Source organism: Panthera uncia, chromosome D1 (genome assembly GCF_023721935.1).
Source record: "Panthera uncia isolate 11264 chromosome D1, Puncia_PCG_1.0, whole genome shotgun sequence".
Classification (NCBI taxonomy): domain Eukaryota; kingdom Metazoa; phylum Chordata; class Mammalia; order Carnivora; family Felidae; genus Panthera; species Panthera uncia.
Window position 1 is genome coordinate 18,073,777 of NC_064808.1, and position 25,322 is coordinate 18,099,098.

At 38.8% G+C, this 25,322-nt stretch overlaps 1 protein-coding gene across 2 annotated transcripts in view; it reads right to left on the reverse strand.

Annotated features, from left to right (window-relative positions):
- Positions 1-1,339: 1,339 nt before the first annotated feature.
- The window catches only part of TTC17 (tetratricopeptide repeat domain 17), a 124,354-nt gene continuing 100,371 nt past the window's right edge, over positions 1,340-25,322 (reverse strand). For both annotated transcript variants that reach the window (XM_049647773.1, XM_049647766.1), the window contains 3 exons: positions 5,409-5,528; positions 3,631-3,774; positions 1,340-1,555 (listed from right to left, as the gene is read on the reverse strand). In XM_049647773.1, the coding sequence (XP_049503730.1) occupies positions 1,424-1,555; positions 3,631-3,774; positions 5,409-5,528 (396 nt within the window). In that variant the 3' untranslated portion in view covers positions 1,340-1,423. The remainder of the gene's footprint in view (positions 1,556-3,630; positions 3,775-5,408; positions 5,529-25,322) is intronic.

Genomic DNA, 25,322 nt, shown 5'->3' on the forward strand with positions numbered 1-25,322 from the left:
TGGCTGCGTAGTGTGTGCCCGCCCACGACATGACCCTCACCAAGGTTCTCCATGACGCTTACACGGATGAACTTCAGGATCAGTGCTCACCCTGAGGGGATGTGACTTTGTGACTTAGATTATTCTTCCTTTCCCGGGAAGGTCAATTATAAACCCAACTCTGAACACTTGCTGATTGTGCATCTTTGCCGGTCAAATGTATCATGCTGATCAGTTCATCAGCCATACAATCTAGTGATGGATTATTTCTCTCCTCACCTTGCTGTTGTGGAAAGAAAGATAAAGATGACCCAGGACTTGAGAGGATCAGATCCAGAGTTACCATTGGCTTCAGAGCTGTCCACGTTAGTCTGCTTTTGAAGAAAAAAACACACCACAGACCTATTTTGCTCATAAACAACTTTTATTTTTGTTCTCAGTATGTGCCCTTGAAGATTCCAAAACGTCTGGAGTTTCTGACTCTCCTGGGACCAGAGGGAAGAGCACTGTACGGAAATACTCAACCTTGGTGCGTCGCTCTCTCCTGAGGAGCTAAGTCTGAAGGCCTCAGAGAGAGGGAGCACACGCTCACACCTTATTCCAAGGCGGGTAACACAGTGAACAAAGAATTAGTAAAACATAGACTCGGTCTGTAGAGGGCTTCAAATATACATATTCTATATATATAAACCTGTTATATAGGATTTCAACTTATTGGTTTCCTTGTGATTTGTAAGTAAAGTACAAATGATATAGATGGTGTACACGGCTGACTTCCCCTTCTCAGCCCCCCTCCCTCCCCAACATAAATAACATCACAAAGGTCAGGTGATCCTAAGAGTTTCTGTTGTTGTAAATATTTTGTTTTAAAAATCATTTCCCCTTCCTCCCCTGCAAACTACCTCTGAGAGTTTGTAACATAGCAGCATGGAACGGACGCGACCGAGGACAGCATGGATCTAATGGGGGGAGCGCACAACGTTGCTTCTCACTGGCACCAGGTGGGCTTCTGCATTTCCACTGACAACAGAGGCTACGACAGGAAGCAGAGAATGTGCAACGCGGTTTCATCCTCCGCCCGAGAGGAGGAGGAGGCTGGCTGGACCACTGAAGAAAGCCCTAAAGGCATCGAGGTTTTGGAGACAGAGCGCAGCTCCAGAAACGTCTTGGCTCAGTATTTACACGGTATCTTTCGGCTGCATTTTCCTTTTGAGAAATCTGTGTTGCGGAGGTTGGCTGGGGGAAAGAAGGAACTTAAAAACAAAACAAAACCAATTCCCATGTATGTAAAAGTCCTGTTTTAAGTCTTACTCAGTTATTCTCACACATGTCATTAAAAGTAGATACTGACAATGATTGGTTTCTTTTCTTATTTTTTTTTTTTTTAAGAGCATGAAGGGAGAGAGAGAGAGAGAAAGAGAGAAAGAGAGAGAGGAGGGATGCACTAGGGAGAGCGCCGTCCCTTCTTCAGCATCAAGTGACACTGGATAGTCTGGATTCGGTTCTTGGCCGGAACAAACTCAGGCTGCAGCTTCAGCGTCGATTCATACCACACCAGTGCTTTTTCAAACTCTTCCTGTGAGAGGCAAAGGGACAGATGTGAGAGGGATACCCAGCTAAATATGTGTCATCGCTGGTTTCTTCTCGAGAAGCGCCCCTGTGCCAGTCGCAATCCTGCTGTATTTTCTCAACAGGTCTACATCTCTGAGGAAAACTCCGAGGTCTGGAAGGAAACAACTACCTCCACCCCCAAGGTACAATATCACAAAGAAAATGAAGGCAGAGCCCAAGAGCCAAAATGGAAGGGGAGATCACCTTTACAAAAGTCTGGCCCAACATTGGGAGGCATCCTGGAGGTAACAGTGAGAGCCATCATTCCTGAGTACCTGCTCTGTGCTGGGCCCTGTGCTGGGTGCTTTACAAAATCCCTCCATTGAATCCTCACAGAAACTTCTAGAACTATGCCTGGCAAATGCTCCTTATGCATCTGCCTGAGGTTTTGTTACTACAGCTAGAGAGATGGAAGTAAAGTCAGGTATCTCAAAGTCAGGTATTGTAGATTTTCACACAGCTTTTTTGTTCTCTCTAGTGTTTAAAAATACAAACATTGTTTGGAAATGATCACGGCCATTTTGAAGGCATTAATCTTTTACGTAGACCAACACTCTCAAAGAAGAGCCCAAACCAACTGGTTGAATGATGCCTCCTAGGCAAGTGAGAGGCAGAATTTCTCATTCATAGTAGCAAATTTCACATTTACTGGGGACAAAAATAGCTTCTTTGATTTTAAGAAGCAGAGAGGGAAATCTGCACATTCAGCAATACCTACCTGGCCAAATTATACTTGCCGCCTTTGAAGTCAAGGATGACACATAAAACTTAGAGCTTTAAGCTGCTTATTCTATTAGCCTTTACTGAGAATACCTTGGGTATTGCCCCATGTGAGACACCCAGCTTTAGATGCAAGTGCAAGGCATGATCCTAATGTTAAATTCAGCTATGACAGCTTCTAGAGGACCCCTGGGATTTTAAGTTCTGAAATTGGTCCTTGTTTCTGACCAGAACAAGGGTTCCGGATGATGGCTTTGGTATTTTCTCTGTAAATGGGATAACATGTAACCAGTGGCACTCCAGCATTCATTAAACATTTGAAGAGACCTGGTATGTGCCAAACACTGTGAAGTGCTAGGAACGGAAAGATGAAGAGGAGTCTCTTCTCCAAGGAGCTCCTCGTCTAGGGGGAGAGACGGACACTTAAAAAAGATTATAAAACAAGGTGAAAATGTGGCAAGAAAAACATGCACAGGGCATCATGAGTGCAATGACAGGTACCTAGCCCAACCTGAAGGCAAGAGAATACAAGTGTTTATGTCCATGTGAGCATTAGGTAAGTTTTTCTGGCTCCAGAAATCTGTAGGTAACTCTGACACTATTGTTAGTGTTAAATTCATGCGGAGGAGCTACACAGTGCAAATACTTAGGTGAGTTTCATGTAGTATATTTTTATCTTATTTTTAAAAATGCTTATCTATTTATTTTTAGAGAGACAGAGAGAGAGGGAGAGAGAACAGGGGAGGGGCAGACAGAGAGGGAGACCTAGAATCCCAAGCAAGTTCCATGCTGTCAGTATAGAGCCTCATGAGGGGCTTGAACTCATGAACCATGAGATCCACGACCTGAGCCGAAATCAAAGAGTCAAAGGCTTAGCTGACTGAGCCACCTGGGAGCCCCTTATGTACTGTATTTTTTTTTTTAATTTTTCAAATGTTTTTATTTATTTTTGAGACAGAGAGAGACAGAGCATGAGCAGGGGAGGGGCAGAGAGAGAGGGAGACACAGAATCCGAAGCAGGCTCCAGGCTCTGAACTGTCAGCACAGAGCCCGACGTGGGGCTCGAACCCACAGACCGTGAGATCATGACCTGAGCTGAAGTCGTATGCTCAACCGACTGAGCCACCCAGGTGCCCCTGTGTACTTTTTAATGCACAAACACTTTAGCCATAAAATATACCTTTGGTGGACCTAGCAATTTCAGACACAAAATGTACAGGAAACTGGAGGACACTGATAGTCAAGGAAGTTTTGCAATCAAAGGTGTGCCCGGGAGAGAGGGGCAGAGTCGGTGTGCTCTGTCCCCACTACCAATCTCACCATTGCCACGTAGACGTTGCCCAGCGTGAAGTGGTTCACAGCAAAGTGCGGTGCGATCTCTACTGCCATGGTGGCTACTATGACAGCGTCATTCCAGAGCTTGGCATTGTGCAAGATATTAGCCAGGCTAATCAGGGGCACATCCTGGGAACAGAAGGAGAATGGCGAGAAGGGAAAGATACTGGTTTTTGAGCTTTCATTCTTAGTTGTTCATAAATAATGCAGTAGGTTTTTCCTGGTCGATGACTGAGTAATGAAACTGAACCTGCTGGTCTTCTATTTGCTACTGGCCTGTGATAGATAAGGCGATTGCGTGAGAATATAAACCAATGCATTATTTCTTTCATTAGGAAAGTCTAGCCTCAAAATACAAAGCAGAAATGTCAACTGAGTAAACAATCTGCTTAGTGAAGTTGGTGGTTTACGTTCTGGTATAGGCTCTCATCTTGTTGCAGATTGGTAATAAACGGCTCATGGACTGACACCTGTCCATAGACCACACACTCTGAGTCATGCTGCCACAGAGTCAAAGTGCCTTCTGCAAGGTCCACAGCATAATCTGCTTGAAGCAGGGGCTGGTGAACTTTGGCCTACAGGCCAAATCTAGCTGGCTGCCTGTTTTTGTAAGGTTTTATTGGAATGTAACCATTCCCATTCTTTTACGTATTTCTGTGGCTGTTTTATGCTACCATGGCAGAACCGAGTGGCAAGAACAGAGGCCGTCTGACCTACACAGCCTAAATTTCTTAGCGTGTGGCCCTTTACAGAAAACATTCTCTGACCCCTGACCTAGAGTGTTGGCCCTTGCTGCTGTCTAGCAGTACAGAGCACAGGATGATAGGCTGAACAAGTAGCGACATTTTTATCATCACAAATATTTATGTCCTTTAAATGTGTTACCCAAGCAATTACCACCTGAATCACACAGTCTGGAGTTCTATAGGAGATACAGAAGACACAGGAAAGGAGGACCCCTCTGTCCTTACTGGACACTCACAGAGTGCAGGGCATTACGTGAGGCCACAGAGGTCTCATAACGTGCCCAAGGGCACAAAGCTAGCAAGGGGCCCAGCTGCATTTGGAACTCAACAGTGCCTAAAAGGAAAGGTGAGCTCCTTCCACCACTCATGAAGACATGAACCATGTCATCAGGAAGTAGGAGATGTGGAGATTAATGCAGAACTCAGCACATGTGGACACAAATGTGCTGTTAAAAAGCTGAACATTCTCAGTCATCATAATTACAACTGGCATTTTTGAAAAGACTGATGTTACACTGAGTTAGCAGGGCTTTTTGAAGTTTTCGTTTTTGTGGAAAAGGTGAAGTCAGATGAAGACCAGGAACTGGCCGATATATAAGAAGAGATGGAAACTGCTTCAGTTTCTGTGTCTGGAAGCAAGATTAAGTCAGCAGTCTAAGCAAAACAAGTGTAACAGGCTTCCAGGCCTCTGGGGATGAGCTAAACCCAGAACGACTTGCAGGGTGACAGGCTGCCTAGGCCAGTATGTTTTATGCCAGGTGGCTCTGAATAGAAAGAAACACCTTCCAGTGATCCTGAAGACCTTCCCCCAAGTTCCCATTTGCTGAGGCAGGAAGGCATGGTGGTGGGTATAACGTCCAGGCTTGTGGTAGCATAAGTGGAGTCATAGGTTCTTCCAGCCTATGCTATTTTGCCACTTTCTTACTGGCTAAGAATGAGGACGGCTAGTTGAAATCTCAGAATAAACAATGGAAAGGACCAAGAGACAGAAATTCACACCTTCTGAGTCCCACTCACCTTCATCTGGTGTGGAGCATAGTGGAGGGCCTGGCGGAGGCAGTCAATAGCCTTCTTTCCTTGGCCTTTTACTCTCCAGTAGAGGGCTGCCATGCTGGAAAGGACCCAGGATGTCTGGTTCTACAAAGGAATGGTCAGTTGAAGCTGGTGTCTCTTAAACATACGAATTTACCACCAAGACTCAGAACAGTAACATGCATTCATGACCACTGAGTACTTACTAGGTGCTGGAGGCAGCCACACATGTGCATCCTCAGTAACCCTAACAGCAATCCTACGGGCTTGATACTGATATTACAGCCTTTTATAGATAAGAAAACTATGACTCAAAGAGATTGTCTTGTCCCAATCCGCTCAACTATTAAATAGCAGAACTATGTTTCATGCCCATGATCTTTTGGAATTAAATTTACTTAAGTTTTTGAACAGGTAACTCATTTACATGTTTCAAAGACCAGAAGGTATGCAAAGTTATACAGTGAAAAGTCTCCTTCCCATTCTTGTCTCTATTGTATACAAGTAAATAGTATTTTTAGTTTCCTATGTAACTTTCCAGGGTTTCTTTACGCTTTATATAAGCAAATATGAATACAGGCTGACACTCCCATCTTTTCATATGAGGTCACACGTTACTTATATAAAAGGTAACATTCACTTGCACTTTGTTTTCTTCACTAAACAATACACCTTGGAGTTCTCGCCACATCAGTGTATGGAAAGCCTCCTCGTTCTTTTATTATCAGCTGCATTATTATTCATTGTATGGATGTTCCATTATTTATTTAACTAGGTCCTTATGAATGAATACTCCTCTCTCCCCCAATTTTTTACTATTACAAACATCACTGAAAAAATAACCTTAGGTATAGTTTTGCATTTGTGCCCGTGAATTTGTAGGATACATTTCCAGATGTGGACAAGGGAATACACATGTCATTTTGATAGATACCATCACACTGCCCTCCATAGGACTGTAACAATTCCTCACCAGAAATACATGTGTCCCTGTTTTGTTATAGCCTCACCACAGTCTGTTATTAAACTCTTGGACTTTTTGAGAGGTAAAGAATGTGGTTTAAATCTGCATTTCCCTTCTTATGAATGGAACTGACCATCCTTTCATGTTTGACAGCCCTTTGTATTTCCTTTCTGTGAAGTAGCTGCTCTTACATTTTGTTAAGAGGTCTTTATCTTCTCTATTTGAAAAAGCTCTTTATTTATTAGAGAGATTAGTTCCCTGCCTATGATATGAATTACAGATACATTCTCTCAGTTTTCTGAAGTCCACTTTTGGACCTATGGTGCTTTTTGTTATATAGATTTTGATTTCTGCGTAGCTCAGCTTATTAATTTGGATGGTCTCTGGATTTTCAGTTGTTGCTGAGAAGGCCTCAGATTATCAATAAATTTTACCATGTTTTTTTCCCCAGAACTTTTGTAGTTTTTTCACATTAAAAATTTTTTTAATGTTTATTTATTTTTGAGACAGAGACAGAGAGAGAGCGAGCAAGCAGGGGAGGGGCAGAGAGAGGGAGACAGAATCTGAAGCAGGCTCCAGGCTCTGAGCCGTCAGCAAAGAGCCTGACCCAGGGCTTATACTCACAAACCCTGAGATCATGGCCTGAGCCAAAGTCGGATGCTTAACCTACTGAGCTACCCAGGTGCCCCTTATTTTTCACATTTAAATCTTTGATCCATTTGAAATTTAACTTGGTGTTTAAGAAAAGATATGGCTCCAATTTTATTTTTTTCCAGATGGCTACTAAGTTGTCCCAATAATATTTAATGAATAATTCATCCCTCCTCCCACACCAAGATGCTACCTCTACCATACACAAAATTTCAGTACTTAATTTAGGTCTCATTTTGGATTTTCCTTTTGATGGATGGACTCTCAGCCAATACAGATGAAGCAATCAGAAAACTTACCCTGCTTTCTACTTTATTTCTTTCTTCCAGTAATTTTTTGGTAATTTTATCATTCTTCATTGTCAGGGCATATAGTATTTATATTCTGTTCTATCACTCTATTTCCCACTTTTGTTTTCCAATTGGTTCTGCAGTTAAATATATTCATTGATCATTGACATTACTTTTGTGTGGCTTCCCCAATCATCTTGTGGTTGGCTGAGGTTCAGCCCAATACTGTTGATGGGAACAATATTCTTTGCAATTTTTGTTATGGGCTGAATCGTGCTCCACCAAAATTCATGTTGAAATCTCAACCTTTCGTACCTCAAAATATAACTGTATTTGGACAGAAGGTCTTTAAGGAGGTAATTAAGTTAAAATGAGGCCGTCAGTGTGAGGTCTTAATCCAACACCACTGGGTTTCTATGAAGGATTTATAGAAGAGGAAGAGATACATCAGGGTTGTGTGCACAGGGGGATGACCCTGTGGAGGGGCGGTGAGAGGCTAGCCATCTGAAGTCAAGGGGGGAGGCCTCAGAGGAAACCGACCCTGTCAGCACCTGGATCCTGGACCTGTGGCCTCCAGGAATGTGAGAAAACACATTTCAACTGTTTAAGGCGCCCAGTCTGTGGTGCTTTGTTACAGTAGCCCTAGCAAGTTAATATAATCATATGTGTTCAAAACTTTCTGTCTGCAGCCTTCATACCTGAAGGACAGCTGGTTGGATACAAAACCATGGCTCCTTCTTTCCTTGAATAATGTGTTGGCATTCCTCCATTGCTACTTGGCTTGGATGACTGCTGCAGAGAAATCTGAAGCTGCCTGATTTATTCTCCCCTCAGTGATTTGATCCTGTTGACTGGCTCCTCGAAAGGATTCTTTTTTAAAAACTAAAATGATCTTTCTTTAATGCCAATATTTCACACATACAAAAGAACATATTTATATAATTACATGTATATATAGTAATCATATAAAAATATATACTTATGCTATAAAGCATAAAATAATGAATATCCCAGAAACTACCACCCTAGTGAAGAATGAACTTGCATGTATCTGTGTGTGCCTTCCCTGTTCCATCCTCTTGCCTTTTCTCCAGAGGCACACACTATCCTAAATGCTGGGTCTGTTATTCATTGCTGTTTTAAACACTGTCCCATCACTCACACACACACACACACACACACACACACACACACACACACGCTTCAGCAATATTCAATACTTAGTGTGCTTCTTCCTGTGCATTATAACAGTGGTATAATACTGTAAGGAGTCTTCTGGGACTTGAAGTTTTTACTCAACACTATTTCTAAAATTCATCCATGTTGTGTATAGCTTGTAGCTCATTCAACAGCTTTGCTGCATAGTTAAATGTCCACTAGGTGAATATACTAGAATGTATTTATCCATTTTCTGTAGATGGGGGCTCTGAGTTACTTCCTGTTTTTACGTTTCCTGTTGCAAATAAAAGTGCAGAATTTCTCCAGTGTAGAGTAGATATCCAGGAGTAGGATTGTTGGTTCACAAGATATGCAAATGTCCAACATAACATGAGAATGTGAAAGTGTTCCCTAAAGGTGTTATGACGATCTATAATCCCATCAGCAATGTTTAAGAGTGCTTCTTGCTTTATATCCTAATTTTTGGTGTCATCAGTGGGGGTAAAATAGCATCTTAACTGTGGTCTTAGTTTGCATTTACTGATTATTAGTGAGACTGAAAATTGTTTCTTGGTGTTTATTGGCCGTACACATCTTTTTTTCAGTGAAATGTCTGTTAATATCTTTTATATATCTTTCCATTTTATTATTTATCTTTCTCACCAATTTATTTACATGTTCTGCGTATCAGTCCTTGTAGGTTGAATATGTTATACATTGTTTTCTCTCACTCTGTCTTCTAATTTAAAAAATGTCTTCAATTTACAAAAATGTAAACATTAAAAATAGTTGAACTTATTCATATTTTCTCTTCTAGTTTGTGCTTTTATAGCTTAAGAAATCATCTTATATTCCAAGGCCAGAAAGATCACCTCCTACATTTTACTCTAGTTAAAAAAACATTTTTTTAATGTTTATTTATTTTTGACAGAGCACAAGTGGGGGAGGGGCAGAGAGCGAGGGAGACAGAATCTAAAGCAGGCTCCAGGCTCCGAGCTGTCAGCACAGAGCCCAACATGGGGATCGAACCCACAAACCGTGAGATCGTGACCTGAGCCGAAGTCGGATGCCCAACCGACTGAGCCACTCAGGCACCCCTCAGGTGCCCCATTTTACTCTAAATTTTAAAGTTCTGTCCTTGATACTCATGGGATTCCTTTGTTAAGTGATGAGGTGAGGATGGCATTAGCTCAGCACTGCCCAGCACAGCTTCCTGCAAAACCCCCTCTCCCCCTATTGATCCTCCACGGTCCCATGTGTGTCAGAGTCGGCTTCTGGGCTTTCTATTTAGTTCCTCCTGGTCATCATTTCTGTTTATCCTTGAGCACATGGCATTAGGTCTTGCTTTATAATTTTTCATAAAGGTGAGGCAATTCTCACACCCTAATTTTTTTGAGTGTTGTGTCTATTCCTTTACCCTTCCATATAAATATAAAGGTCTGCTTTTCAAGTGTCATAAAAAAAAAAAAGCTTGTTGTTATTTTGATTATAACAGCATTGACTCTATAAATCAAACTGGGGAAAAGTGACATGTTTATGATGTGTGTTGTCTTATCCATGAACATTATATATCTCTCTGCTTATTTAGGTCTTTTAAAATGCCTTTCAATAAAGTTTTATCACTTTGTGCAGACAAGGCATACCAATTTTTGTTAGATTTACTACTGGGAGGTTTATATTTTTGTAACAATGGAAATACATTCTGAAAATTATGTTTTCTAATACTCTGTGCTGCTATATAGAAATGCAGTTTTTTTTATCGACTTTATAGGCAGCCATCTTGACAAAAATGCTGTTATTTCTTTAAAAAAATTTTTTTAATGCTTATTTATTATTGAGAGACAGAGAGAGACAGAGCATGAGCATGGGAGGGGCAGGGAGGGGGAAGACACAGACACAGCTGTCAGCACAGAGCCTGATGCGGGGCTTGAACTCACAAACCGCGAGATCATGACCTGAGCCGAAGTTGGAGGCTTAACCAACTGAGCCACCCAGGCACCCCAAAAATGCTGTTAGTTCTAAAAATTTGTCTGTAGCTTCTTCTGGGTTTGCTATGTAGATAATCACATCATTTCTCAATAAGATTTTGGGTTTTTTCTTCCTAATATTTATGCCATTAATTTCTTTTTCTTGATTTACTATACTTGCTAGGACTTTTTAAAAATTTTTAATGTTTATTTATTTTTGAGAGAGAGAGAGAGAGGGAGATATAGAATTTGAAGCAGGCTTCAGGATCTGAGCTGTCAGCACAGAGCTGGATGTAGGGCTTGAACTCACGAACCGCGGGATCAGGACCTGAGCTGAAGTCAGATGTTTAACTGACTGAGCCACCCAGGTGCCCCACTAGGACTTTTGATACAAGTTTGAAAAAACAGTGGTGATGGAGGGCATTCTCTTTTCTGATTTCAAAGAATTATTTTAAATATTTCCCCTATTAAGATTCATCTTTGCTGTAGATATTTTGTTGATCCTTCTCATCAGATTAAGGAAGTCCTGGTCTATTCTTAATTTGCATTAGCTTTATATCATGGATGGTATTGCAGAAATGCAATCTATTGAAATAATTTCATAATTCTTTAATTTGGTTGATGAAATACAAGGTTTGCCTAAAGTTAGACCAGTTTTGTATTTCTGGGGTAAACCCAACTTGATCAAGGTGCACCTTGTTAAAGAAAAACATACGCAATTGGATTTAGTCTGTTAATATTTGGCTTATGGTTTTGATACCTATGTTTATAAGTGACCTTAGTGTATTACTTTTCTTTTGCATAATGTCTTTGCCTAGTTTTGCTTTCAAGGTTACAGTAGTCTCATCTCAAGGAATTGTGAAATTGTTCCCTTTTCTGCTGTCCAGAAGAGTCTGTTTATATTGAGATAGTGTAATTCTCAAAAGTTTGGTAGAATTCACATATAAAATCAATAGACCTTGCTATGTTCTTTGGAGAAGACTTTTTAAAGACACTGCTTTCATTTGAGTTATAATACCCAAATCAATTTGGGTAATTACATTTTTCTAGAAATTTGTCTTCTTTACAATTGTTTTCAAATTTGTTGGCATAAAATTGGTAATTGTATCACTGTCTTATCTTTTTAGCTGTAGCTATGGTTCCCTTTTACCTCAATCTTGGTTATTTATGCTTTATTTTTTTCTTGATTAATTTTGCCCGAACAGTGCTTCAAAGAAACAACTTTTGGACTGGTGATTTCTATTTCATTGATTTCTGCACCTAATAATAGAACTTAAAAATGCTTACATAATCACTAAATTCTACTCCTGAAATCATTATTACCCTACATGTTAACTTGCATTTAAATAAAAATTTAAAAATACATATATATAAATTAAAAAAAAAAAAGAAGCATACCATGGATACCAAATAGCCATTGATACACACACACACACACACACACACACACACACACACACACACAAAGCTTAAATCAAAAGAAGTCTAAGTTGGATGTTTTAGTAAAAATATAGGACACTTATAGCTTAGTACTGAGGGTAAAACAGCATATTTCTTATATAGTAAGATATGGGTAAGATCTTACTATGGGTAAGATAGCATATTTTGAGAACTTGGTACTTTTTAAAAATTTTTAAATTTATTTTTATTTATTATTATTTTTTAATTTACGTCCTAGTTAGCATATAGCACAATAATGATTTCAGGAGTAGAATTCAGTGATTCATCTCCTACATAGAATACCCCATGCTCATCCCAACAAGTGTTCTTCTTAATGCCCCTTGCCTGTTTAGCCCTTCCCCCGACCTGCAACCCTTCCAGCTACCCTCAGTTTGTTCTCTATATTTTAAGTCTCTTATGTTTTGTCCCCCTCCCTGTTTTTATATTATTTTTGCTTCCCTTCCCTTATGTTCATCTGTTTTGCATCTTAAATTCCACATATGAGTGAAGTCATGATATTTGTCTTTCTCTCACTAATTTTGCTTAGCATAATACACTCTAGTTCCATCCACATTGTTGCAAATGACAGGATTTCATTCTTCTTGATTGCCAAGTAATGCTCTATTGTATATATATACCACATCTTCTTTATCCATTCATCCATCAATGGACATTTGGGCTCTTTGCATACTTTGGCTACTGTTGATAGTGCTGCTGTAAACACTGGGGTGCATGTGCCCCTTCGAAACAGCACACCTGTGTCCCTTGGATAAATACCTAGTAGTGCAATTGCTGGGTCGTAGGGTAGTTCTATTTTTACTTTTTTGAGGAACCCCCATACTGTTTTCCAGAGTGGCTGTACCAGTTTGCATTCCCACCAGCAGTGCAAAAGAGATCCTCTTTCTTCACATCCTCACCAACATCTGTCATTGCTGCCTGAGTTGTTAGTCATTCTGATAGATGTGAGGTGGTATCTCAGTGAAGTTTTGATTTGTATTTCCCTGATGATGAGTGAAGTTGAGCACTTTTTCATGTGTCTGTTAGCCACCTGGATGTCTTCTTTGGAAAAGTATCTATTCATGTCTTTTGCCCATTTCTTCACTGGATTATTTTTTTGGGTGTTGAGTTTGAGAAGTTCTTTATAGATTTTGGATACTAACCCTTTATCTGATATGTCATTTGCAAATATATTCTTCCATTCCTTAAGTTGCCTTTTAGTTCTGCTGATTGTTTCCTTTGCCATGCAGAAGCTTTTTTTATTTATCTTGATGAGGTCCCATTAGTTCATTTTTGCTTTTGTTTCCCTTGCCTACAGAGACATGTTGAGTAAGAAGTTGCTGCAGTTGAAGTCAAAGAGGTTTTTGCCTGCTTTCACCTCTAGGATTTTGATGGCTTCCTGTATTGCGTTTAGGTCTTTCATCCATTTTGAGTTCATTTTTGTGTGTGGTGCAAGACAGTGATCCAGGTTCATTCTTCTGCATGTCACTGTCCAGTTTTCCCAACATCATTTGCTGAAGAGACGGTCTTTTTTCCATTGTATATTCTTTCTTGCTCTGTCAAAAATTAGTTAGCCATATGTTTGTGGGTCCATTACTGGGTTTTCTATTCTGTTCCACTGATCTATGTGCCTGTTTTTGTGCCAGTACCATACTGTATTGATGATTACAGCTTAGTAATACATCTTAAAGTCTGAAACTGTGATGCCTCCGGCTTTAGTTTGCTTTTTCAGGACTGCTTTGGCTATTCAGGGTCTTATGCTGGTTCCATACAAAGTTTAGTATTGTTTGTTCTAGCTCTGTGAAGAATGCTGGTGTTATTTTGATAGAGATTGCATTGAATATGTAGATTGCTTTGGGTAGTATCACCATTTTAAAAACATTTGTTCTTCCAATCCATGAGCATGGAATATTTTTCCACTTTTTGTGTCTTATTCAATTTCTAATAAGCTTCCCATACTTTTTCAGTGTATAGATTTTTCACCTCTTTGGTTAGGTTTATTCATAGGTATTTTATGGTTTTTGGTGCACTTGTAAATAGGATCAATTCCTTGATTTTTCTTTCTGATGTTTCATTATTGGTTGATAGAAATGCAACTGACTTCTGTACATTGATTTTTATATCCTGCAACTTTGCTGAATTTACGGATCAGTTCTAGTAGGTTTTTTGGTGGATCTTTTGGGTTTTCCATCGAGAGTATCATGTCATCTGCAAAGAGTGAAAGTTTGACTTCCTCCTTGCTGATTTGGATGCCTTTTATTTCTTTGTGTTGTCTCATTACTGAGGTTAGGACTTCTACTACTATGTTGAATAACAGTGAGACCTCGGTTCTACAAGGTCGATAAATCAACAGCTGATTCTGATAGCATATAGTGAGTCACGTAAACACTCTGTGCAGTTCTGCTTACACAATAATAAATAAATGTTAGAGTGCAACAAAAAGGATGGAGCTAGAGTATACTGTGCTAAGCAAAATAAGAAAGAGAAAGACAAATACCATATGATTTTAATCATATGTGGAATTTCAGAAACAAAACAAAAGAGCAAAGGGAAAAGAAAAGAGGGAGAGAAGCAAATCAAGAAATAGACTCTGAACTATAGAGACAAAGTGATGGTTACCAGAGGGGAGGTGAGTGGGAAAATGGGGAAAATAGGTGTTGAGTATTAAGGAGGGCACTTGTTGCAATGAGCTCTAGGTGATGCATGCAAGTGTTGAATCACTACGTTGTACACCTGAAACTAATACTATATTATAAGTTAACTAGCTGGAATTTAAATAAAAATTAAAAAAAAAAAAAAAAGAACTTGAAAATGCAAGAATCAAAAACTGAGAGAAGACAAATTCAGAATTATAGTTGTAGATTTCAACATGCTTCTCAATAACTGATAGAAGAATTACACAAAAAGATCAGTAAAGATAAAGAAGACACAAACAATATTATCAAACAACTTGACCTAAATGACATTTCTAGCATACTCTAACAGTAGTATTCTTTTCTGATGCACATGGAACATTTACCAAGAGATCATATTCTGGGTCATACAACAAGTCTGAATAAGTTAAAAAGAATTTAAGTCATACAAACTATGTTCATTTACTGCAATGGGCTTAAATTAGAAATCAATTAAAGAAAGAGATCTGGAAAATGCCCAATAGTTGGAAACCCAAAGAACATACTAACTTACAGATCAGAGAAAAAATTAGGAGGAAAATTATAAACTATGTAAAACTGAATGAAAATGAAATATGACAAAATTTGTGATGTGCAGCTAAAGCAGACACCTACATTAGAAAAGCAAGGGCTCAAACCAATAACCTAAGCTTCCACATCAAGAAACTAAAAAAACCCCAGCAAATTAAATCCTAAGCAAGCAGAAGACAGGAAATAATACAGAACAGACATCAATGAAAGAGAAAACAAAAAACAACAGAGAAAAATCAATGGCTCCAAAACCTTGAGTTCTTGGTTTTTGAGAAGATCAATAAAATTGATAAATTTCTAGTCAGTCTGATCAGGAAAAAAAAAAAAGGGAAAAGACACTAAGTACCAATATCAGAATTAAGAGAAGTATGTTACTACAGATCCCACAGATACTAAGAAAATGAGAAAAAAAATATTACAAACATCTTTATGCCCATAAATTCAACTTAGATGAAGTGGAATAATTTCTTTAAGGACACAACTAATAAAACTCACTCAAGAGATAATTGAATACTTTTACTAAAGAAATTGAATTTGTCAGAAATCTCTCACAAATAATCCTGGCCGAGATGGTTTCACTGCTGAATTCTATCAAATATTTAAGGAAGAAATAATAGCACTTCTCTATAAACTGTTCTGGAAAAATGAGGTGAAGGGAGCACTTCCCAATTCATTATACAAAGTCATTATTAACCTAAGAACAAAATTAAACAAAGCATTACAAGCAAAGAAAACCACAGATTAACACACTTCATGAATATAGATTCTGACACTGATTGGCTCATCAATAGTGGAGAAAGGTATTTATGCTGGTATTTGTCAATTTCTTTCAGTAGAGCAATCTTTTTTTGCTTTATGTATTTTGAGGTTATTGGGTATGCTAAGTTTAGAATTGCTATTATCTTTCTGGTGAACTAAATCTTTTATCATTACATAGTCATTTCCTCTGCCCCTAATAATTTTTTGTTTTGAAATATGTTTTTTTCAGGTAATTAATGTATCTACTCACTTTTGATTAGTATGTATCTGGTATATCTTTTCCCATTTTTTCCAACATTTATGTTTTAGGTATGGCTCTTATTAAAACATGTAGCTCCTTTAAAAATTTCCAATTTGACATTATTGTGACTGTTCCATTACAGATTTTAAGACTGTTTACTTCTTGGATTCTATTGGTTCTTATCAATTTTTTTTTGTTACTCTTGTTCTGATTCTTTATTGCGCCTTTTCTCCTCCATTTTGTCATTTCTTGCATAAGTTTTTTTTTGTTTTTTTTTTGGTCCTCCCCTTTCTACCTTCATAATTTTATCCTCACAGGTTTGGGATTTGTGCATTCTTTTTAATAGTTAACCATAAATCTTCACTCTATTTAACTTAAAGTCCAAGCAATATATTAACTCACTCCTCAACATGAAGAGAGCCTTTGAACACCTTGACTCTGGTTACTCCACCTTCAAATGTATGTTCTGTTTTGTCCAGTATTTTAGTTTAGTCATTTCTCTTAAAATCCCACAAATTATCCTTTTCTACAGACAGTGTCTGTCTGGGTTTGCATGCCTGCATCATTTTATTTGCTTAGCAAATCTTTTGCCTGAGACAATCCTTCTTTGGCTTTCATACAGAGAAGTTCCCTGAGGTAGGACTCTTGGTAGTAAACTATTACCAGTTTTTTATTTTGAAATACCTTTCTTATTCTATCACTGTAAGGCACACAATTCTAGGGGGGCACAGTATCCTTTCAAAACTATCATCTGGGGGCGCCTGGGTGGCTCAGTCGGTTCAGTATCTGACTCTTGATTTTGGCTCAGGTCATGATCTCACGGCTCGTGAGTTCAAGCCCTGTGTCAGGCTCTATGCTGGTGGTGTAGAGCCTACTTGGGATTCCCTCTTCCTCTCTGTCTGCCCCTTTCCCTCACACTCTTTCTCTCTCAAAATAAATACACAAACTTAAAAAAAAAACACCTATCATCTGGCTTAGAATGTTGCTATGACAGGCTGTCATTTGAAACATCATTCCTCTGTATGACAGATATCTCTGTCTAAATTGTTCTTCACTGATGTATCCCAAGCACTTAAAAAGTATTTGGCACACAGTGGGACTTTACTACATATTTTTTGAATGAATAAATTCATGCACGCATGCTGTGATACATACATACGAAGTGATCAGATGTAAATGCCAAATTTCATAGCTTGCTTTGTGGTACTGTGACTGGAACTCTGCAAACCATATTTCTCCTTCGCTAGAGGCTTGTTAGGTTCTGCAGATGTGCACACTGGGAAATTGGCAGGCAAGAGGGAGAAACGACTTTTTTCTTCCTGTTTGCGTGTTGCTCCCATCAGTGTCATTTTAGCAGCAGCAGCACTTTGCTCTTGAAGACCCAGCCTCACTACACCCCTTCACAGTCGGGCTGTGCTCCCTCTTCAGAAGCAGAAGCTCCACTTGCCAGAATTCCCGTGAACTCCTAGATTTTGGAAAACCTCACTGCCTGCCTGGGAGCCAGGCCCAGCAGTTGGTATCTCTGGCTTACCCCAGGAGGTGTTTCCTTTTTTCTTTTTCACCCTTCCACAAAAACGTAATCAATTCTCTAAATTAAATTGGCTCTTCTGAAATACCTAATGTCGTTTCCAGTTTCCTGACAGTACCCTGACTGAAATACATTTTTTAAAGATGATCTTTGTCTTTGCTGTTTTACTATACATAATGTAGCTGTGCATGGATGTCTTTTATTTACCCAGCTTGGAATACAGCATATTTCCTGAATCTGCTGATTCACTCATCTTCCTGTCTCTGTAATATTTTAGGTAATTTTTTACACAAAGCTTGCAATTCACTGGTTATTTAATGGTATCTAATTCACTCACTTGAGTATTTCACCTAAATAAGTATATTTTTAGTTTAGGGGTTTTTTTTTTTTTCAACCTATACAAACTCATTTCTGATACACTGTTTGCTCCCATTATGAGATAACATTCTTAAAAGTTTTTTTTTAAGGTTTATTCATTTATTTTGAGAGAGAAAGAAGCACAAGCAGGGGAGGGACAGAGAGAGGAGAGAAGGAATACCAAGGGAACTCTGCACCGTAAGTGTGGAGCCTGACATGGGGTTCAAACTCATGAACCCCGAGATTGTGACCTGAGCTGAAGGTGGACACTTACTGACTAAGCCACCCAGGTGCCCCTAAATGTTTTATAATGAAAAATTTCAAATAAAATACAAAGTAGAACTTCCATGCACTTGCCTATCAGCCAGCTTCAACACTTATCAACTCACGGCCACTCTCTATTTCATCTAAACCCTCATCCATATTAATTCGAAGGAAATCCCTGACTTCATATAACTTCATCAGTAAATTTTCCAGTGTGTACCTCTTAAAAACCACGTTTAAAGTATAAGATTAATAAAGTTCACCTAAAATACTGAGAATTATTTTTTAAGATCATCAGCATGCAGCTTGTACTCCTATTTCCCCTGGTTGTCTTACAAAAGTGTGTTTTGTTTTTATAGTTTGAATCATAATCTAAATAAAGTCCATATGTTGCAACTGGTTAATGTGTTCGTTAAATCTCTTTTGATCTCTAGGGTTCATCTTCATCTAATTTTTAAAATTTTTGAAGAAGTAGGGTTATTTATCCTGTAGTTTCCCACTGACTGGACTCTGCTGATTGTATCCTCAAGGACCCATTTAACATGCTCCTTTGTCTCCTGTATTTCCCAGTAGTTGGCAGTTAGAGGCTTGACTGGATTCAGATTTGAGTTACTGGGGAGGGAATGGGGGCAAAACATTTCACAGGTGGTAACATGAACTTCCAATGCTACCCACATACCGTCTATTTGTGAATTGAGTAGCCAGTGATGTTCACTGCCATAAATTAATTAGGAGCAGCAAAACTGTAATATTCTAATTTTATCAACTCTAGTTTACTAGTTAGAATATTCCTATAAAAAGACTTTTTCTCATCAATTAATCATTTACCCCAAAGTATAGTTCACTTAGAAGGGAAGGAAATATGCTTATTACTTTCTTTTTACTTTAAAAAAACAAGCTGTTCCCATGCATCGTCTAAGACAAAATACTCCTGGTGAATTCAGGAGTTTAGATATAGTTTAATAAATGTGATGTGTCTCATCTACTGCAGTTGCTTTGTTGATTTTTGCTGCTCAAAGTGCTGCGTTCCATCTTTGGCCAACAGGAGATACACATTCCAGCTGGTTCTGAGTTCTTCGGACACAACCTTTGTTGACTATGGGAGCTTCTTTGCTTTCCCTGACTTGGTAGAAGCCATTTCTCCAAGGAATTCTGGTTCCTTTTAGTAGAAAATGGTATCTAAAGATCAATATGTAGGTACAAAGTGTGCTTACTACTACTGGGTTACTCAATGATATTAGTCTTTTCAGCAAATAAAGTTAGGAAATGTGCAAATATACAAAAAAGTCTTGCTAGTATTTCCAATTCACGACTACAGATGTTTACTTAACATGACTACAGATGTTCACACTTTTATGTCCTTCCCCCAAACCCAAGCTCCAGTTCTCAACATCACCAACAAAACTACTCATTTATCTTGCATTGCCTACACCTACAATCTCAGGACAATATCGATATTATTAACAAATGTATTACTGAAAACAGAATAAGGTTTTCTTTTGTGTTTAGGGTAAATCCCATTAGGGAGGTAGTCAAATAATGGGTCTTTTAAAGTCACTTGGGATAGTTTCTCTTGATGTGGTTATACTACCAATTGACTACATAGTTGGGCTCACTTAATTTTACTTTTAATTAGGAATTGCCTTATTAAAATCTGTTTTGTAATTATACAAAATATTTGTTTCCAAAATCATATTGAAAAGACAATGTAGATTCAAGGAAATCTAGCTTCATGCTGTCTTTCCTATCCTATTTCCACCTTCCTTCTATGGAAAACCATTGAAAAGTATTTTTAAAAGTTACTCTTCCATTTTAAAATATCTGCATACACCCCCCACCTCACCATTATTTAAAAAGCAAAATAGTAATTGAAGATACGATTTTTTCCACTTTTTTTTTCTTTTTCACTGCCTATATCCTGGAGATTATTTCACAGAGATTTAACAGAAATTGTCTTTGGGGCACCTGGGTGCCTCAGTCGGTTAAGCATCTGACTCTTGATTTTGGCTCAGGTCATAATCTCACAGTTGTGAGATCGAGCCCCACACTGGACTCCATGCTGAGTGTGGAGCCTACTTAAGATTCTCTCTCCCTCTGCCCTTTCCTGCTTTGCATGCATACACGTGCTCTCTCTTCCTCGAAAGAAAGAAAGAAAGAAAGGAAGGAAGGAAGAAATTGTCTTCATTATTTTTGACAGCTGTAGAAGACTCCATTGTGTCGATGTTCATACCCAATAAACATCCACAGAGGACTTTTTATTCATTCAGTCTCCTTCTGCTGGGCATTTGGGGTGTTGCCAGTCTGCTATTACAAATCAGGCTATAATCAAGAGCCTTATCATAGGCATTTTTGTATACATTTTTTTTGCCAGTGTACTTTTAGAAAAGATTCCCAAAACCTGGCTACATAGGTAAATGAATGTATAATTTTGCTAGATACAATTTGTCTCTCCATAAAGGTTATTCCATTTTGCATTTCCACCAGCAATGTATGCATGGCCATACCAATTTCCCCACAGTCTCACTGAGTCTATCAAACTTCTGGATTTCTGCCAATGTCATGGCAAGAAATATCTCACTGTAGTTTTAACTTGTTCTTTTCTTTTTTCTGTTTTTGAGATAGAAACATAGATCATTGATTTTCAGTCTTTTTTATTTTTTTAACTAATATATCCATTTAAGGGCTATAAACTTCACTCAAGCACTGCTTTAGCTGCATCCCACAAGTTTTGATATGCTTTGTTATCATTCATTTCAAAACATTTTCTAATTTTGCTTGGGCTTTCTTCACTGACCCATGGGTTATGTAAAGGTGTACTGCTTAATGTCACCAAAATAGCTGAGGGTTTTCCATCTATTCTTTTGTTTGTTTCTTTGTTTTTTTAGTTTATACTGAGAGAGAGAGAGAGAGCGAGCAAAGAGAGATAGAATCTCAGGCGGGCTCTACACCATCAGTGCAGTGCCTGATGTGGGGCTTGACCCACAAACTATGAGATTATGACCTGAGCTGAAACCAAAGAGTTAAATGGACACTTAACCAACTGAGCCACCCAGGTGCTCCTGATCTTTATTTTTTTTTTAACTTAATTCAATTATGTTTAGAAAATATGCTCTAAATTATTTCAATATTTTAAATTTTAATTGAGGCTTAATTTATAACTCAGCTTATGACCAACATGGTAAATGATCCATATGCATTTTTTAAAAATTTATTTTAAGTTGGCTCCATCCCAATATGGGGCTGAAACTCATGAACCTGAGATCAAGAGTCTCATTCTATACCAACTAAGCCAACCAGGTGCCTGGTCCACATGCATTTTTTAAAATGAGAATTCTGGGGCGCCTGGGTGGCTCAGTTGGTTAAGTGTCTGCCTCTTGATTTTGGCTCAGGTCATGATCTCACAGTTTGTGACCTTAAGCCCTGCATTGGGCTCTGCGCTGACAGTGTAGAGCCTGCTTGAGATTCTCTCTCTCTCTCTCTCTCTCTCTCTCTCTCTCTCTCTTTCTGCCTCTCCCCCGGTCTCCCTCTCTCTCTCAAAATAAGTATTTAAAAAAATGAGAATTCTGTCACAATTTAATGTAAATTAAATATAAATATATAAATATATTATATATATTATACTGGCTCAGATTTGTTTATTAAATAAATTATATAAATATATTGGGTCAAATTTGTTTATTAGCAAGATGGTCTATATTTTTAATTTTTTTGTCTGCTCAGTTCTACCACCTACTGAGAGGGAGGTTGAAGTCTGTTATGATTGTAGACTCATCTGTTTCTCCATTTAGATCTGCTAGTGTTTAATGCTTGTCTTATATAACTTGAAATTATGCTACTGGTTACACATACAGTTTTCTATATTCCTGGTGGACTGACCACTTTATCATTATGAATTGTTTTTATCTGTAGCAATGATTCTTGCCTTAAATTCCACATTGTCTGATGATAGTGTAGTTATACCAACATTTTTTGTGTAGTGTTTGTATATCTTTTTTTCATCTTTCAATTTCAACCATTTCATATATTAAAGCATATTACTTGTTAAAAAATAAAATAAAAAATATTTAAAAAGTGTGCTACTTGTGAATAGCACATAATCGCATTCAATATTTTAACCCAGTTTGATGTTAGTACTCTAGTTGGAATACGTAGTCCTTTTGTACTTACCATGATTACTGACACACTGGGCTTATCTTTATCACTTTACTATTTATATTTTATTTTATGCATTTTTACATTTTACATATTATAGATATCTATTTTATATTCCTTTTGACTTCCTTTCTTGCTTCTTCATTGATCAAATGTTTTTTATTGTTCCATTTTTCCTTAACTATACATTCTTTAACTGTTCTTTTAACAATTAGCCTAAAAATTGCAATATGCATCTTGAATTACTCCAGACTAAAAATATAAATTCTTACTTTAATTTTACTACTTTCCTGATAATGCTAAAACCTAACACCCTGCCCATGTGTATTCATGGGAAACTAATCTCATGTTAACCTTTTAGCTGTGTTCCCCTGGACACCTAATAAAGGTACAATGCCAGCCATGTTACCAGGCAACTTGGTTATGGCAAAGATGACCTGACTAAACTGCAGCAGACTGGGAGGACTATGACCTTTCCTGAGTGTGTCGTTTCTTGTCCCTTGTGGGAACTCTTGGACTCTAGGCGCACAAGACTATTGCAAAAGATACTGATTCCCATGTGCAACTTGAGAGTTCTAAGCCAGAGTTGTTCCCATATTCACTCATGTGGTCTTAATCCTTTATCCCTGAGCTATCACCTAGGGGAAGGGGCAGATAACTGTCCCCGAGACTGCTGCCAGAAAGCTATGGGGACTCGGAAAAACACACAAAGAGCTGCACTGCTGGCTTACTGGGTTTCCTATTCTGTCCTCCTGAGTGAAGGCGAGACCGTAAGTGCCCTATTGAGTTGTGCGGGCATAAAATATTTATCTAACTGGCTCTAAATCCCCTGGCAGTGGGTACTGCAGAATGGACTTTCATATCCTTGGTTCAATATGGCCAAGGCACTGTGACATAAAAGAATGTCCAGGGAGATGCAGATGAAACTGAGATGAAACTGAAGCCTCAGTGGGGGCCAACTTTCCCAGAGTCTGATGGCAAAAGTCTGATATTGTGAGGGGTGCCTGGGTGGCTCAGTCGGTTAAGCGTCTGACTCCTGATCTCAGCTCAGGTCTTGATCTCAGTGAGTTCAAGCCCTGTGTGGAGCCCACTTAAGAAAAGAAAAAAAAAAACTGACATTGAAAAAAAAATCTTTCCCTTGTGGCACTAGATAAAAGCTGGAGACAAACTTATGCTGACAGAAACTGCCCACCCCTCCCCTTCCCACTGTCCATGAAATGGAACTGAACAGAAGCACAGCTGCAAGTGGGCTGGCTGGCAAGAATGACATTGTCTTGGGGTAGTTGATGCAGCTAGGTGAAACTAGGCATTGATACCTGGCAGGGGGTGGGAAGGAGATACGAGCTTGACTCCGTGTTTGTGACTGGGGCTGGACTAGACATGAGGGTGGAGCAGTGAGGTTGGCTCTTCTCCATAGATCTAATCAGCATGACATGGCGGCCACAGGCCCTTAGCTGGGGAAGCAGGGGACATAAGTGGGAGAACTACCCTGCACCAGGGCACAGGTCGGAAAGGGCTATGTGGCAACCTGGCACATAAACTGGCTGCACTGGCAATGGCAGCTGCGTGGTGTACATCTGGGGTGGCAGAGGCTTCTGAGTATCACAGTGGGAGCGACCTCGGCTACAACCTGGGGCAGTGTTCCGAGAGTTATGACAGTGCATACAGATTTAATCCTAAAATGGGGACTGACCTATGTCATCTGCTAACACTCAGTGGTAACTAATGGCAATGTAAACTAACTCCCTAAGGGGACGAGTATAGATGGGCTTTTGAAGAAATAACAAAGGATAATGACTATTCTAAAAGTTAAAGCAAAGAGGATATGGAGATGCTTGTTCTTCTGTGAATGATAAATAGAAAAGGGGCATTCTGCTTTGTCATCGCTGCCATTCTCTAAGGCAGTGGTTTCAAAATGTGATATTCATACCAGGAGTATCACCCAGGAGCTTTCTAGAAATGTACATCCTCAGGCGATCCTAGTCCCACTAAATCAGGAAGCTCAGCAATGAGGTGATTCTAATGTACCCTAAAGTCTGAGAGTTATTTTATTTAAGTTAGTAACTCAAGGTCATGGACGTTGGTCTGTGAGCCCACAATGGAAGTGGTTACTAGATCAACCTTCTAGCTCTATTTCCCTGAAAACCTAATAAAGGGGGAATGTTAGCCATTACCAGGCAAGATAGCTTTTAGTAAAAATGACCTCAGTTGGTAAATTGTATGTGGACTAGGAGGACTGGAAATAAACTATAAACACCTCATGGAAAGCCAGTTTGGAGCTTCCGAGTGCCGTGGTTCTTATAAATAGCTATGCCCTTTCCAGGACTCTGTGTTCAAGGGGCTATCACAAAAGATACTGGTTTTCGTATGGAATTTGGGACATCTAAGCCAGGATAATTCCCACAATACATCATTTGACTTGTTCCCTTGCATCTGAACTGTCACCTGGCAGGAAAGGGTGGTGGGCAGAGAATGGTCCCTGGCCTAAGGGAGGGCTCACTCTGGAGGTACACGACTAACAATGTTATAGTTTCCTATCGGAAGATACTACTGTTATTATTTTGTACAGTCATACCCATTTGTATTTAATATTTACACTTTCTCTTGCTCTTTGTTCTTTCCTGTTTGAATCTGGGATAGTTTTCTTTCTGCCTGAAGAAATTCCTTTAGTGAGTTTTAGTGCAAGTCTGTTGGTAACGTACATCTCTCAGTTTCTGGTGGTATAAAATCTTTATTTAACCTTCATTTTTAAAAATAGATTTTATTTACATAGAGAGAAATGCTCAGATCTTAAGTAAAACGTTCATTTTTGACTACTAAACACAGAGAAAATTTCCAACACTACAGAAAGTCCTTTCAAGCTGCTTCTCAGTCATCCCCTTCCCCCACAAAGCCACCACTGATCTTATTTTTATCACCATAGGTGAG